The sequence below is a fragment of the Lycium ferocissimum genome, chromosome 3, assembly GCF_029784015.1.
Source record: "Lycium ferocissimum isolate CSIRO_LF1 chromosome 3, AGI_CSIRO_Lferr_CH_V1, whole genome shotgun sequence".
NCBI lineage: Eukaryota > Viridiplantae > Streptophyta > Magnoliopsida > Solanales > Solanaceae > Lycium > Lycium ferocissimum.
Genome location: NC_081344.1, coordinates 65,170,247 through 65,187,645, shown reverse-complemented (window position 1 = coordinate 65,187,645; position 17,399 = coordinate 65,170,247). Strand labels below are relative to the sequence as shown.

The following is a 17,399-nucleotide window of genomic DNA, read 5'->3' as shown; positions in this document are numbered from 1 at the left end:
ATTTTTCTGTGGAATATAGATATATACATGAAGAATTACTAAAATATAATGTCAAAAAATCTTAAATTTTGAATATAATTTTAAAGGTACAATGATTTCGATACTTAAAACCTTAAGATTAAACGCATCAAATTTGAATTTCGGATTTGTTCTATGATAGTAGGCTATTCGATAATTAATCGAGATTCATCGAAGATGAAATAATCAACGTTGCTGCAACTAGAATTGTCACGATTCTTCCAACTATGAATGTTTTTCACTTTTCGATTTGGATCTTCACTGATATCAAAAAAAAAAAATCCATGTAACGGTATTTATTTGATATATGAGCCACTTAATTTTTTCCTTTTAAATGTATTTACCCCTATAAACCTAAATCGGTGGTTTATAAAGACAATTAATCATCTGCTTACGACTATTCTCTTCAAATCTTACCTTAAAAATCTGAAATGAATGTCTAAATCAAGACGTCAATATCATACATATAGCATATCTGTCATGAGTGAGAAGATTTTCATAGATTAACCCTCAGCTCTTCTTTTGAAATTTTCGAGGATGATGACTTTGCTCTACAAGTTATACGAACACCATCATCATAAAATAGAAGGAATAAATGTTATGGCTAAGTCTTTCAACTCATGGAGCCAATCCCATTTGAAAGTTAACCTAATATGCTAACGTAAGTAGCTTAGCTTGGAGAGTAATGGAGACTAAAGACCAATTCAAGATTAATTCAGAAGAATCCCGATCCGATTTCCCTTTGCACGAGTCAAATGAGAAAAATGAAGTCAAATAAGTACGACACACATAAACAAATTCAAGACGATGTTCCTTTCACCACTTATATAAACAAAGAAAAAAAATAGCAAGGAAGTTCCAATTTTAAATAAAACACAAGAAGTGCAGAAGACTAAGATTTTGGATTTCACTTGTTCCTTGTAAATTTGGTATTTTGTCCTTCTCTTGAGATTATTACTTAAGATTTTTCTGAAAATATCAAGGAGAATTAGCAGATGCAAGTGATCCAATTTTGGTTATGATACAAAAATAGGTGAAGTGTTTTTTTTTTTTTTTTTTTAATCTTCATATATTTTAGCCAGCCAATATAAAAAGAATTCACTCGTTTAGCTGTAAAAAATTGTAGTTGTCACCAGTGTATACTGGCTAAAATTGTAATAAATTCTTTTTGTCATGGGGTTTGTTATGCTGTTGTGTAGCGTAAAAAAATCAAATTTTTTTAAAAACTTTTCAACCGTTGATTTATGCAAATGTCCCCATTTAGATTTTGACTATATTTTTAAAAGTTGTGAAAATATAGCCTTTGAAAAATCATCCTTCTGGACAAACATTAGACTCCGATCTAATATTTGCTCATATATTATTCAACCTTACAGACAAAACAATAGGTTGTCATCTAACACTCGCAATATCTTATACTGTAAAACTTTAGTTCATTGTCTAATATTTTTCTCATAAGATTTTCAGTTTGCTCAAAAGGGTTTTTTTAAAAAATCAAGTCACAAGAGAAATAAAAAGATGATCATTGCTAAACAATTATCCCAAACAGGAATAACCCACAAAAATTTCACCTTTTAAACCGAATGTCACTAAATTGTTGTTTGGTTGAAAATAATTTTTTTTTTTTTTTTAAAAAAAAGGGGATTTAACAAATAGTATGAACATTTTTTCTGAAATAAACATCACATAATCTTGAATCCGGTCCAAAAAGAGGATCAACTTTGTCGTTCTTGTTTTTTTAAAAAAAAAAAAATTGGGTTGATGAAAATAAATAATTAGGCAAATGTCACGACGCTGAATGAGCAAAAACCCATTCAAAGTGCTGACAAACCATCTTTTTCTTTGGCTAGCACAGCAGCCAGCATTCATGCAACAACTCGCATTGACAAATATAGAACAAGAAAAAGAAAAAAACTCGAGCAGTATTTAATTTTGGTGGCTGAAAAATTGGACTCTAGAACCTGCATGAGATATATTTATGAAGCATAGGTTTACTTTTTGGTCATCTTTTGCGGATTTCCAATGCTCACAATGGGAAAATTTGTGACAAAATACTCCAAAGTTCGGAATTCACAGTATGGCCTTCTTTTTTTTTTTTTTTTTTTAAATAAATAAGAAAAAAATTTGAATGTCCTCAGTGTAAAACTTTAAATGAGAGATTGGGCATTTATTAGAATATATGGGTCTAAATGCAAGTAAATTATTTAAAAACAAAAAGTCAATCCAAATTTTCATATCCAACGCATAAATTGTGGCACTACCTATGTCACTTCTATTTATTGATGAGTATAATATAATATTCACCACCAATTCTATATATATATATATATATATAAAATCAGCATAATATGATCGACTATAACTTTATTTTCAAGTTAGCATATCAGATCTCTTAGTGCTTGGACAAATATTTTGAAAAATTATTTGCAAATCAATATTTATTTTGTAATTTGTCCATTATTGCAACTTTAACTGAATTTGAGTTTGAAAAACTGATTTAAGGAATATTTTAAGTGGAATAATGGTTTTCACTCACAAACTTCGTCCATATATTATATGAACGGACCTTTAGTATGGAGAGTGAACCTATTGTTGTAGTCAATTTTGACTTGATAATGTAAAAATTATATATACTAGGAGTAATTCTAAAGTACATAGAAACGAAACAAGTTAACCTTGGATCATGCATGATTTGCACCAGTGATGTGACTATCAAGAGTTGTGGTGGGATGGATAAAATTCATCCACAGTCTGAAGGTCGAGCCTTGAAAATTGAAAAAATTCAAGTAGGAAGTATTTCTCCTCTAATGGGCCTTACATATCTCAAATTTAAATTAGTCCAGAGTCCAAAACAAAAAAGAAAGGCACCATTCAAGTGTAGTCTAGAAGGGGGGATAGAGCTACTAACAAAGGAGAAAAAAGCCAAAAGCAAAGATTTCATGATGTTTAGACAAAAGTGGCTTGTTGGTTAAGCCAATTAAATAGGGTCTCCTCTAATAATAATGCCAAAGAGTTTGCTTGTGAATTGTGATATGCTCCACCTGCTTATGCATTTTCCTTAAAAACAAAACTTGTCCTCCTTTTCACCAGCTACTAATGTTGTTTTTTAGCATGCTTGGGGTCTTTAAATATATATAAAAGGAAAGAATGCATGTGTCTAGTAAACAATATCGAGTAGTAATCAGTATGAATAATGAGGAAAAAAAGAGGTAATCAATACGATAGTGCAGAAACAAAATATTTTGTCTTTTACGTTTCAGAAGTATGAAATCAATCCATTTGTTATTATTATAAGTATTGATACATACTTACTCGTTCTGTGATATTTATACTCAGGTAAACAATTTAATTTTAACTGTTAAAAATTAAATTAGAGCAAGATTTATATAATCATATTTATGTGATAAGTACATGTATAAACAGGATGATTTGAGGTCAAGTTTCATATTTTGTATCCGTTTAAGGAAATTTTGCAAATATAGCCTCAACGCTACAACAGACGTATGAAAAAATCACGTTTGTTCAAGTATTGTTCACAAGGGCAGATGGACGGCTAAAACTTCATACTATTGTATTTGTCACAAGTTCAGTTGAATGAGCAAATCTTGCCTATGTTCAATTATTTACAAGTTTTGTCGGACAGACTGAACTTGTTACTATCATCATTCTACTTATCTTGTTAAATTGTTTACAAGTTTCGCCGGATGGACAAGTCTTTGCCTCTATTATTCAGTTATTCATCTCCAATTGAATCCTCTTTCAATTTTTTAAAGTATCTATACTGCATAGATACTCATCAATTATGCAAACAACCAATTTTGCTACTGATTATTCGAACTTAAACCAGTTATACAAATCTTAAATCACTGAAATACGAGCTTAATGTTGCTGAGTATTGCGCCTGTTTAAAAAAAAAATGAAAATACTTAGAGAAGAGACTCAAATCATCAGTTGATTTACAGGTCTCTATTGTGATGGCTACATTGGTTTTTGTAGGTTTAGCCTTTTTTTGACCTTGTGGCTATAATATACGACGATTTATGTATTCTATGCCACAAGAAAAATTATTGAAAAGAAAAATAACGAATCACATCAAAAGTAAGAAGAGCGTAGGATAGAAGTTGTTGTCTGACCTAAGATCTATATTTATAAAACTTTTTAAAAATGAGATAAAATTTAAGTATAGTAGCAGTTAAAATAGAACACACCGTGAATTTTTTTTTTTTTTTTGATGTTTGCTTGACTACTCAAGATAAGCAGATTAACTCGGACTAAAGGGGGTCATAACTCAAGCCTCCTAACTTAATTTTTTTCTTTTATTATTTTTCTTTTTGATGATTTCAAATCCTATATATATTTTTCATTGAAAATGTGCAAATTATTATTTTTCTACCCATTAACTTTAAAAAAGTTAGAATTTCGAATTCATAAACTTAAAATTCAAAGATCCGCCTCCATCTTAAGCAATAGTTTATAAGACAGACATATGTTGAGGTTCCTTTTTCATAATATTCATCTTCCATGTGACTTAAAATAAAATTTGCTTAACCAAATTAACTTTCTCTATGAATTATGCGACTGCTGCTAATGTCAAAGTTTACATCTAAAATAGTCTCTAGAGCCCCAAAAAAAATTGAAACTACTTAATTTTTAAAAAAATGTTATTTTTCAAATGTTTTCTACTTCAGGTGGGAATACTTTTCATAGACGTGTTTTGGTTGTTTTTCCTTTTGATGCAATACTTTTATTTGACGGAAATATTGATAATCCTTCCCATTACATGAAGTATTACTACTTAAAGAGTTAACTTTTCTGACTACGACTTTTTAAGACTTTTAAAACTATTTTGAATCTTGACTATATGAATTTATAATATTTTTATATAATTTGTAATTATATAAATTTAATTTTTAAAGCTAAATTTTCCATTGAAAAGTGTTTTGATCCTGAAACATTCAAACATAAACTGGGACAAGAGATCAGTATTGTCGTGATGAAGCTGTGGGGACTTCAGTTGTGTTTTTGAAATATCAAACCTAGGGGTGTACAAAGAAAATCGACAAATCGTACCAAGCCGATAATTCAAACCAAATCGAGAAAAAAATTCGACTAGTGGTTTGGTTTGACTTGGTTTGGTTTTAAAAAGAAAAACCCGACCACTCTTGGTTTGATTTGGTTTTAACTAAAAAAAATCAAACCAACTCAAACCAACCTAAGATTACATGTATAAAATTTCAAAAATATTTTATGCTTAAAAATATTTACTTATAATGTAATTTATAAATACTTATTAAACTTTTTCATAGTTTTTGGACTTTTAACATATTATTTCAAGCTTGGAATTAGAATTTGAATGGTCCAATAGGTCTTATAGCTTATAGATATTAGTAGCTCAAATAAAACCCAACAAAAATCAAATCAATACTAATACTAACAAAAGAAATTCAATTCTAATACTAGAAATGACAATAATATTTGATATCTATTCTTTAGTTTTATATTGTTTATACAATGAAAATAAATAGCTTAATTTAAATTTTTTTCTTTAATATTTAGTCATGTAATTAATATTTATTAGTCGTACTTATTTTAGCATGACTTAGTACTTTTAGATTATGATCATTTTTTATATGCCTTATAAATTAGCCGTATTTATTATACCATGACTTAGTACTTTTAGATTATGATCATTTTATTTTATGCGATTTCATCACATTTTTTGTTCAATATTTTAGTATAACGTAATCTCTTATCTCACATTTTGAATTATTTTCTTAAAAATATCTTAAAAATATCTTAATTAGAATACAAGTAATATATTTTGTATGAAGACTTACTGGACTAAAGTAAATGACCAAAAAAACCGAAAAAAACCGTAACTTTTTTGTTGGTTTGGTTTGTTTATATTTTTGATGCAATTGGTTTGACTTTGAATAAAAAAAAAAAACCCTAAAAAATCCTTCATTTCTTAAATTTTCAAAAACCGAATTTTTTGTTTTTTTCAAAAACCGAGGTTGAAAACCCCAATTATTGATGGTTTGGTTTGTTTATAGATTTAAAACATTTGATGCAATTGGTTTGATTTGATCTTTACATAAGAAAAATGTGATTTTTAGCCTATTTCTCAAACTATATTACTCTCAATTCTCAAATATGGTGTAACATTACTAATTTAACATAATACATTGACACCTAAACAAATCCTTGATCATAGTAATTTCTTAAACTTTTTTTCAAATTGGACACACTAGTACCATTTTTTGTTTTCTTTCAAAAGAGGCATAGTTGCATTTTTAATCCCCCAATTATTGATGAATTTTAATTTCAATCCTTATAATATTAACTAAACACATTTAATCTTCAATTAACTGACATGTGCGGCTTTGATCTCTTTACATAAGAAAAATGTGATTTTTAGCCTATTTCTCAAACTATATTACTCTCAATTCTCAAATATGGTGTAACATTACTAATTTAACATAATACATTGACACCTGACACCTGAATGATCTAACACTTAGTAATTTATTAAACTTTTGAAAATAAAAAATATAAAAAATTTAAAATTAATATTTAAAAACTATTGACATAAATGATATTAATTAAATAACACAAAATATATTAAAATAATCATATATTTGTAACTTTGTAACAAAAATAATTGATATATATTTTTCAAATTAATATAATTTTAATTAATTATAAAACTTAAAAGAAGACTTTCAAAATAGAACTTCATGGATTAGATGTTTGATAAAAAAATAATATTAATAAATATAATAATAACATTATTCAAATGTTTGACACAAAAAATCCAACAATGTAAGTGAAAAATAAACAACATGCAATGTGAAAGCAAATTTAAAATTGGAAATATAACCTAAATTCAAAATCAAAAGAAAAAATTCAACATAATACTCTTATGTCAAATTACAACATTACCTAAAAATTCAGACCGATTCAAAAGAAAGGAAAAATATAAACTTAACCTCATTACAATGAAATTATATTAATAAGTCACTACGTTGTATGTCAAGTTTGTTAATGCGGATTCTTTCCAATATTAAGAGGTGTTTTATATTAGAATAATAATAAGGTTATGCTAAATGAATAAAATAAATAAAAAAAAAAAAATCGAGATATGTTGCGAGAAGTAAAGGTTGGGAATGAGAAGAAAGAAAATGAATAATAAATAATATAAAAAGAAAAATACATTTTAAAAAATAAAAATAATTCAAAAGTAAAAATAAAAAATAAATTAAAATTATAGAAATAAAAAAATATTAAAAATCAAAAAAAAATAAAATAATAGAAATTAAAAATAAATTAAAAATAAAAGAAATTAAAGTAAAAAAAATAAACAAACTAAAAAGTAACCCTGTAATTACGGGGTGTAATTCAAATTTATAATGGAGGATATTTTTAATTTTTCCAACGTGAATTGACAAAGAGTGTGTGATATTTTAATTACCCTTTTCCCTTAATTAAATGTTAAATATACGTAACTAGAAATCACTAGACCAAAGTCAAAAATTTATTAATAGTACTAATTTCCCTTCAAAAAACATACACTGCCCCTCTCTCTCTCTCTCTCTATCGGCTACACGACAATATCAGGAATTCAGGATCAAGAGAACCTGCTCTTCCATTACTCTATACTAATCTATACATACGATAATATCAGTTATATATAATACCCCCACAAACAAAGTACTAAATGTAATTTACTATATATTAGTACCATATTGAAACACGATTATTTTTTCAACATTTACAAATCCAAGGTTGTACTTATGTTTGTTCACCCTCTCCTCAACTCAAATTCTTTCCTACCCATAAACCACCCATTTTCAAATCTTCAATTACCTCATCTTTTGTTGAAAATTTTCTCTTAAATATATTTATGTAATGTTAATAGAACTTGCATAAGCCCTCTGGATCCACCATTGTAATTGTTACCTAAGGCTATTTTCGTAATATCTAGAGATGAAATGCTTTTATTTTACAAAGGATAATGAAGAAGGAAGAACAACGTTAAATTCAAAAGTATCATGGGTTCGTTCGTTAAGTGTAGCCTCAAGCAGTTTTGATATTACACGGAAATCGAGGTCGGAGTTGGTCTCAGAATCTAAGGATTTTAGTGAGTCGTTTGAGTTTTACGAGTTTTTAACTCAAAGGAGAGGTAATGATTTAAGAGTGTTTAGTTTTTATGAACTGAAAATTGCGACAAAGGGGTTTAGTAGAGGTTTGTTGATTGGTGAAGGTGGATTTGGATGTGTTTATAGAGGTGTTGTTGTTATTGGTTCGAATTCGAAAATGGAAGTTGCTGTTAAGAGATTGAATCGTCATGGATTCCAGGCATGCCTTTTCTCCGTACTCCCTCCGTCTCAAATTATCTGTGTGATTTTTTAAAAATTGTTATCGCAAATTATTTGTTGTTTTAGAAGATAAAAGATAAAACTAATTATACTTTTCCAGTTTTACCCTTAGTAGTTAATTAGGATTTAAGGGCCTGTTTGGCCATGGATAAGTTTCACTTTTTGTCGGGAATTTTATTCTGGAATCATGTTTGGACATGAGCCCATTTGGCCATGAAAAAAAAAAGTAATTTTTGTTTTCAAAGCGAAAATGGTATTTAGAAATTGGAGTTGTGTTTGAATTTTTGTGAGTGATTTGGAGTTAAAAATAAGTGAAAACAATTTTTTGGTGTTTTTTTGAAATTCCAAAAGCTTCTGGAATTCAACTTGAATTTTCTGAAATTTTATGACCGAACATGATTTTCGGAATTCAAACTCCGGAAAAAGAGTAAAAAGTATTCATTGCCAAATGGCCACTAAATTAGGATTTAAGGGCCCGTTTGGCCATGGCCGATTTTCACTTTTTTCCGGAATTTTATTAGTTAATCATGTTTGGACATAGAATTGTTATTCCCAATTTCGAAAAACTCCAAATATGTTTTCACATTTTTCACTCTTAAAAATTTAATATTTTTCGAAGTTGTACTCATGTCCAAACACAACTCCAATTTCCAAATACCATTTTTTAACTTTTTCCCAAATACTACTTTTTTAAAAATTTCACAATTTTTATGTCCAAACGCCCACTAAGTTATACTCTCAATCTCAAATCAGGTGTCACGTTTTGCCTTTTTTAATCAAATTGACATGAGAAAAGTTGCAACTTTGCTTGTTGTCTAGCTAGTTTTTGGCTATTTAAGTTTCAGTTGTCAAATATTGAGTTGAGCTAATTCAATTTAGCTGTAAAGATTAGTTAAATTGGCTCTCTAAAAGCGAAACATGACAACTACATTGCGACGGAAAGAGTACTCAGGAAACACTTTATGCTGTGTAGTTCAATCTGTGATAGCTTAGTTTGAAATATTAGTTTTACCAAGTTGTCAATTACTTCATAATTAATCAAATTAACCTTTCTTCACAGCATTAACCTTTATTGAGACTTATAATGTCATAAGATGCACCGTTTTTCAAAAATATCACGAGTAGCTGGTGTGCTTTAAGGCTTGTTCTGGTTATTTGAGCAGTAAAAATTCTTTTTATATATATTTCTTTGGATAATTTTCTGTTATGTTTTGCATATTATAAATTCTACTTTTTCTGTATAAGTTCATTTCTCTATCTATCACCTCCTAGCTCAGCCATCTTATGTGGTTCATTTTTGTTTGGTCTAGTATTCAGGGGCATAAGGAGTGGATTAATGAAGTAAACTTTTTAGGTGTAGTGAAGCACCCGAATTTAGTGAAGTTAATCGGGTACTGTGCAGAAGATGATGAAAGAGGGATGCAACGCCTTTTGGTCTATGAACTAATGCGTAACAAAAGCTTGGAGGATCATCTGTTGGCCCGATCAGAAACCCCTCTTTCCTGGACTTTGAGATTAAAAATTTCCCAGGATGCTGCTCGTGGACTAGCCTATCTGCACGAAGAAATGGATTTTCAGGTGCTTTAGAATGCTTACTTCAAAATCCATTCCTATTTTTACGCGTGGTACTTACAAGTGGTTTAGCTACTATGTAGACTTTTGTGTTTTAGACTATACCAAATTATCAGGAAACCTTTTTACACGATCGATTGAAGAAGTCTTCTTTCGACAGACGAACTTCGTTATCTCTCATGCCTGCAACTATGAGTTAGGTGTGTTAGTTTAAGTGCTGCATTGTGTTTTATTAGAGTGAAATACATGTCAATCTTTTTACTATCCTCCTCCAATATGAGAATCTTTATCAAAAAAGTCTTCTCCAATGCTTCCAAATTGTGGTAGCAAGGAAAAAGTTCAATATAGAGGGTTGATTGTCCTTTTAATATTTTCTTTTTGAGGGAATAAAGAACCAATGTTGCCTTTTGTTCCTGGATGATGAGTAAATCATATGACTAAAGCCCTTGAATCCTGTTGGACAGGTTAATTGCAGGTCCTTTTCGCCACCTGGCTTATCTTATCAATTTGAATAAGGCAAAAAAAATAAAGCGAAGGAATGACCTTAGCTAAATTCTGTATTGATTATCAACTGGAGAATAGTAAAATGAATGTGATAAATAGCAAAAGAATGTGGAAAACTATATGAGATAGGTTCGCGTGACATGTTAGATGCCAAAGAGAAAGCTGACATTTGGCTGTGGATTTTGTTTAATCTAATCTGATGTTTATCCAAGCTTAAAAGTTAAAACAATGACTTTTTTCAAACTGCTTCACCATTTATTTGCATTTCTTTTCTGAATAAGTTACCAAAAGAAAATAAGAAGTCTCATTCAGAACATTTGGCTTAAAGCATATGGAGTATTGCATTATATTCTTTTCCTATAACAGTTTTGACATCTGGATGCCAATTGCCTTGGTACTTTTATGGTTAGTCAAGTTATTTATTGAGTACAGGCAGAAGTCAAAGTTATTTATTGAGTACAGGCAGAACTAACTGTAGAAATATTGATTCTTTTATTTGTAAATTCATAAGAAAACCCATGACTTTTTTGGTGCATATAACAGTCCAAGCCAAGATTATTTTTCTCTATCACCAGAGATAGCAGAATAACTTTATATTGTCTAAGGCCTCTTGAAATATTCAGGATTCAGCCTCTTGTCAGCATTACCCATTTCTAAGCTTTGACATTTCTTGTTCTATACTTATCCATTTTGTTACTTTTTTCTTTGCTGTCTTTGTTTCAGTTGATATTTAGAGACTTCAAACCATCAAACATTCTTCTGGATGAAGACTTTAATGCAAAACTCTCAGACTTTGGAATGGCGAGGCAAGGACCAGCTGCAGGACTAAGCCATGTCTCAACATCAGTAAGTATATTTTTTTCCCCTTTCCTCCTCTTTCCTGATATTCTTTCCCTTTCTTTTATTTGAGACTGGATGTGTCAGTGGGTCTTAATCTGGATCTAGTAAGTTTTTTTTCCTCCTACTCCCTCTGTCCTATTTTATGTGAAACACTTTCCTGTTTAATCCGTCCCAAAAAAGAATGTTATTTTTATGTATCTACAACAACAACAACATACCCGGTGTAACCCCACAAGTGGGGTCTGGGGAGGGGTGGTGTGTACGCAAACCTTAACCCTTCTTTGAGAAGGTAGAGAGATTGTTTCCAATAGACCCTCAACTCAAGTAGACCATTTCAAAGTAAGTTTGAAAAGGAAATACAATAGTGAAGAAGCCATGATGAAAATAATGGAGAAAAGAAAAGAACAACAACAAAATAATACGATAGCCGAAGCAAAGGAAACAACAGGTAATACTAAAAATCGAAGAGTAAGATAATACGAGACTAATAATGATACTGATATACAATTACCAGTTTAAAAAAAAAAAAAATATATATATATATATATATATATATATATATATATATATATATATACTGACATGAAAAAGTGGGGGCAGACATTTTTATGTATCTACAAACAATATAAGCTTATATTTTCCATTTTAGTCTTAATGAATGATTTAGAACACGAGTTTCAAAAGTCATTTGTTATTTCTTAAACTTCATGTCCGGTCAAACAGCGTCATATTCTTTATGATAATATAAGAGGGAGGATAAAACTTCAAGCAGAAAGATCATGATAATATAAGATTTTCTCTATGCATATTGCCTGAAATAGCAATTCCTCAGGTAGTAGGTACGGTAGGCTATGCAGCTCCCGAATATGTCCAGACTGGAAGACTCACCGCTAAAAGTGATGTTTGGAGCTTTGGGGTTGTTCTCTATGAGCTCATCACAGGAAGGAGAGTGTTAGAACGGAATCTTCCTCGAGCTGAGCAAAAACTATTAGAATGGGTGAGACCTTACGTTTCAGATTCAAAGAAATTTCATTTTATTCTCGACCCTCGACTTGAAGGGCATGGTTGTGTCAAGTCAGCTCAGCGACTTGCATCACTAGCCAACAAATGCCTCTCAAAGAACCCAAAATCTCGCCCTAAAATGAGTGAAATTGTTGATATGCTTGAGAATGTCATAACTGATGCGGTGCCTGAAACTCCGAAAGAAGCAGAAGATGTAAATGAAGAATCTGCAAAAGAAGAAGTCAACACAAAGGAAGAAGGACAAGAGGAAGTTGAATCAGGAAAACTGGAAAGCAATAGCCAAAAGTGGGGTTTTGACTTCAAAGAAATGGTCAGCTTTAGGAATAAGTCGATCAGTAAGTTAGATTGGCGGAATTGGACAACAGCTTTAGTCAAAACATCGTAATATACTCTGGGTAATGGATCATTTTTGTTTTCTAGAATGGAGATATCGGCAGCTTTGCCTATATATTTCCCGCAAAGTGGTGTAAATTTAGTAGGAACATCTTGTCTTGTTAGTTCACAATTGGAATGTATTTTCCACTTGTTTGTTTGTATAGAGAACAATCCTTTCTTTCTTAAAATTCCTCTACTCCATATAGAGGTAACTTATTAGATCAGCAAATCCAGTCTCACCAGGTTACTGCAATGGTTGAGAGCTAATTAGAGGGCAATATGTTATATGATCTTAGTTTTGCTAGATTGTGTTCAATGCCCAAATTAATGAAAGAGGCTTTTTCTCTTTTTTCCTGCACTTTGGAACAAGCTGGCATCTGCAGGCAATTCAAATTATAGTGTCGTGACTCATGAGTTCGAATACCAAAAACCGTAATGATAATCTGCAACAAATCAAATTATAGTGCCATGAGTTCGAATCTCAATAACCATAATGGTCATTGCTGTCTGTCTAGTCAGGTCTGCTCTACTTTTCGTATAAATGTTAAAAAAAAAAAAAAAAACATTTATTTTGTGACTCACACGATTAACACTAATGAGGTTACTTTTTATCTCCACAAACTGGACTCAAGTTTTGTGAACCCAAAAATTTATTTTGATAGGTTACTACTAACTGTCAGTTATTTGAGCCACATGATAATGTTTTGGGTAAAAAGGGAATTAGCTGAATATCTGACAATTCCCTACCCACTATGCTTTCTTTTTCTTTTTTTGTCATCACGCAACGTTGATATTGATAGAACTTAGAAGTGGTTCTTTTTTGTCACAATGTACCGTTGGTAGAAATGTCCATACGAGCCACTCTTCTTGTACAATTATGTTCATGGCACACCACAATGATCCTTCTTATACTCCATTTGATTAAGCTAATATAAACCGTTTTCTTTCGGACCAAAAAAAATTGTCTCAGTTTGACGGTCTTAGACTTTGCAGAAATTTTCACCTGTTGTCTCAAAAAAAAAAAAAAAAAAAAAAGACCCTCTTTTTAATTTTCTTGCAACTTATTGATCTTATAGCCCACAGCCTAAAGATTATTTTTGAGCAAACTAAAAATCTTATGAGAAACGTTAGACTTCATTCTCAAAATTTGCAAATTATTATAAGCTTTAGACAAAAGTCTAATGTTTTATCTGTAAGGTTGAGAAATGTACGAGTAAATTTTAGACCCGAGTGTAATGATGTCTAAAAGGGCAATGTCCTAAAGGCTATATTTGACTGTCCTAGATTTTTTTTTTTTTTTTTTTTGCGCGGATTGCCCCTTATTTGGGGTGGTATTTAATTTTTGCCCTTCAAATTGGTGGTCTTTAAATTTTACCGCTCGCCAAACACCCCAAGGTTGTGGGTTCGAATCCCAGCTCGGTTAAAAAAATATATATATATATATATATATCATAAAGAATTTCGCGAGCACTGCAACGGACTTTGCAAAATTCGCGCTCGCAAATCTACGAAAAATTCTGCCTTAAGGCAAAATTTGGGCTGCATAGGCAGAATTTTTGCCCATATAATTTTTGCCTGACGGTAGAATTTCTGCCTTAAGGCAGAATTTGCACAGACAGAATTTAAAAACCACCATTTTGAGGGGTAAAATTTAAAGACCACCCCCAACGACGGGCAATCCAGCAAATTGCCCCTTAGATTTTGTTTCACCTAATTTTTGTGTTGGTCCAATTAAATTACATCAGCAATTAACTTAAGGAATATAATTATTTGAAATGTTGGAGGCTTCAAAATTTTGTTGATAACCAAGAAGATTCAACGAAAAGCAATAAATTCTTTCTTGTAAGGATATGGGTGGACCAAGTTCAGGCCCATAACATTGGACCACGTTACCTGATTGCTGAAGCAGTCTCATCCAGATAACACACCTTCTCTGACCAACCAACAACGCACATGGTTTTAAGTCATGAATTAACTAAGGTTTCCAAATTAAAATTATAGCCTAATGGTTGAAACTTTATTAGGAGTTTAAGGTTTTATTTGTTAATCGTGTAAAGGATATTTACAAAATCAGATCAATTATAGTGTAATTACTTCTTTTTTTGCGTGGATTGGCCTTCATTTGGGATGGTCTTTAATTTTTATCCTTCAAATTGGTGATCTTTAAGTTTTGCCCTTCGCCTAATACCCCGAGGTTGTGGATTCGAACCCCAGCTCAATTAAAAAAAAAAAAATCGCGACAATTCCCCCTAAGGCAAAATTTTACAAATCTGGCCATGCAAGGTAGAATTCTGCCTTAAAGTAGAAATTTGCAAATTCTGCCTTTTAAGGCCCGCAGAATTTGCATGGGCAAATTCATTTTTTTGCGCGGATTGCCCTTCTTTTGGGGTGGTCTTTAAATTTTGCCCCTCATATTTGTGGTCTTTAAATTATGCCCCTCATATTGCTGGTCTTTAATTTTTGTCCTTCGCATTGCAACTTTGAGTTTTCACGCAGAAATCATGAGGTTCTGAGTTCGAACCCCCGCTCAAGCATAAATAAAAAAAAAAAATTGCAAGGCAAGGTTTGGGTCGTGTATATGCCGGACCCGGCATACTCTTGTTAAGGAATTACAAAATTTATGCGGACCGGCATACTCATGCCTTATGGGCGGACTTGGCATAAGTATGCCGGGTCCGCATAAGTAATTCCTTCACAAGTTTATCCGTGGGGGCATACTTAATGGGCAAACTTTTATGCCGGACCCGGCATAAACTTGTGAAGGAATTATCAAAGTTATGCCGGACCCGGCATACTTCTTGCCAAGTCTGCTCATAAGGCATAAGTATGCTGGGTCCGCGATGCTTTGGTAATTCCTTCACAGTGGGGGCATACTTTTAATGGGCAAACTTTTATGCCGGACCGGCATAAACTTGTGAAGGAATTATCAAAGTTATGCGGACCGACATACTTACGCCAAGTCTGCCCATAAGGCATAAGTATCCGGGTCCGGCGATAACTGGTAATTCCTTCACAAGTGTATGCCGGTGGGGCCATAGCGAAATTTAAACTTTGCCTTGCGAATTTTTTTTTTAAAATTTTGACTGTGTGTGGGTTCGAACCTGGAACCCATGGGTTTTAGCCGAAGGGCAAAATTTAAAGATTTCAAATATGAGGGGCAAAATTTAAAGACCACCCCAAAAGAAGGGCAATTCTGCGAATTGCCCGGGCAAATTTCCATGCAAATTCTGCAAAAGTTGAAGACCACCATTTTGAGGGACAAAAATGAAAGACCACTCCAGTGAAGGGCAATCCTGCAAATTGCCCGTGTAATTATAAGTAAATTTTGATGATAAACATTAACTTGATAACCTAATAAAATGATAACTAACTTGCTATTGCAGACTATACTTTGTCGATAATATAAAATCTTAATACTATCAATGTATATATAACTTAAACCTGCTTATTAAATGTTCAATATCCCTCTCAATCTTTCCAGCTCCTACTGCTCATAGTCCTCCCCCACGCTAAGAAAAAGTATAAATTAAACAAGTACGTCACCATGTGATGGTACAAAAGTTACATGCTTAATGGAAATACTATGATAGGGCTTCCTTTCTCCACCTTTCGTCATAAAACGTGATCTGATCTGAAAAAAATAATTTTTTGTGTTTAGGTCCCTACTAGGCACAGTTTTAAAGCTATACAAAAACATTCTGTAAATACTTTTGAATAAGTTATATGATCCCTCTTTAGATCATTCTATGATATTCTAGTGGTTATGGCAAAATATGAAGTCATAGTTCTTAAAAAAGTAGGTCAATTTTACGATCAATTACAAATGTTATTTTAGCTATATAATGTAAGCCCCCTTTCCTTGATTGAATTTGGCTTCGCTGCGTCCTGAATCAATCAAAAAGCTTATTGATTTGATTCATCCCATTTCATTTATTTGGGTGAGAGGGAGGCTGTGAGTCACCTGGCCTACGGATTTTTTCCGTTGGTTGATTCTCGAAATCACCTCATTTTTATAAGAAATCATAAAAGTAGGAGATCAGTAAATAAATCGTGAAAAATATTTGTAGAGTCATTTTTTTTCTCTATTCAAAATGATAACTGATTACAGGAGATCATTTTCTCTTATAAAAGTCGAGCTCATATTTTTAACATCACCATTGAATGTGAGATGTCATATGGCACACTGCTTTTTTGTGGTTCAAACAAAATGCAGATAAAACTTACCTCTCGTCTAATGCCTTTATGGAATGCAGAAAGTGATTACATTAGGTCCAGCAAAGGACCCAAATTGTCCTCACTCACGGTCTACTTCCATATCCTATAAGTCTATAACTACGTTAATAATCCAAGTTTGTGTGTGTGTGTGGTTTTTTTTTTTTTTTTTTTAGTTTCCCACTGGTATCGCATTGGAGCCCAATTATATCCTGATTCGCACTAGATAGGGCCCATTTCTGGGAAGCGCTCCATACCAAGGACTCGAACCAGAGATCTCTAATTAAGGGAGGAGCAGCCTCATCTACTATACCACATCCTTTGGTAATCCAAGTTTGTGTAGAAAAAGAAAACACGATCTCAAAATAAAATTGCTAATCAACGACATGATAAGGGACGGTCTTGAAGTTTTGGTCATTGTTTAGTCTATTTAAAAATGACTTCTGCTTTATTTTTCTTTCATACGGCGAAAGACGT

The 17,399-nt window shown here is 31.7% G+C and overlaps 1 protein-coding gene across 1 annotated transcript; it reads left to right on the top strand.

Moving 5' to 3' along the window:
• The first annotated feature begins 7,587 nt into the window (after positions 1-7,587).
• Positions 7,588-13,061, top strand: LOC132050415 (serine/threonine-protein kinase PCRK1). The gene is made up of 4 exons (XM_059441649.1): positions 7,588-8,376; positions 9,714-9,974; positions 11,196-11,318; positions 12,145-13,061. Exons 1-4 carry the CDS (start codon positions 8,005-8,007, stop codon positions 12,718-12,720), a joined length of 1,332 nt encoding a protein of 443 aa, XP_059297632.1. The 5' UTR covers positions 7,588-8,004; the 3' UTR covers positions 12,721-13,061.
• The last annotated feature ends 4,338 nt before the right edge of the window (positions 13,062-17,399 follow it).

Coding starts and splice junctions, on each gene's coding strand:
- LOC132050415 (XM_059441649.1), top strand. CDS start 8,005: ATGAAATGCTTTTATTTTACAAAGGATAATGAAGAAGGAAGAACAACG. Junction 9,975..11,195: donor ACGAAGAAATGGATTTTCAG/GTGCTTTAGAAT, acceptor TCTTTGTTTCAG/TTGATATTTAGAGACTTCAA. Junction 11,319..12,144: donor TAAGCCATGTCTCAACATCA/GTAAGTATATTT, acceptor GCAATTCCTCAG/GTAGTAGGTACGGTAGGCTA.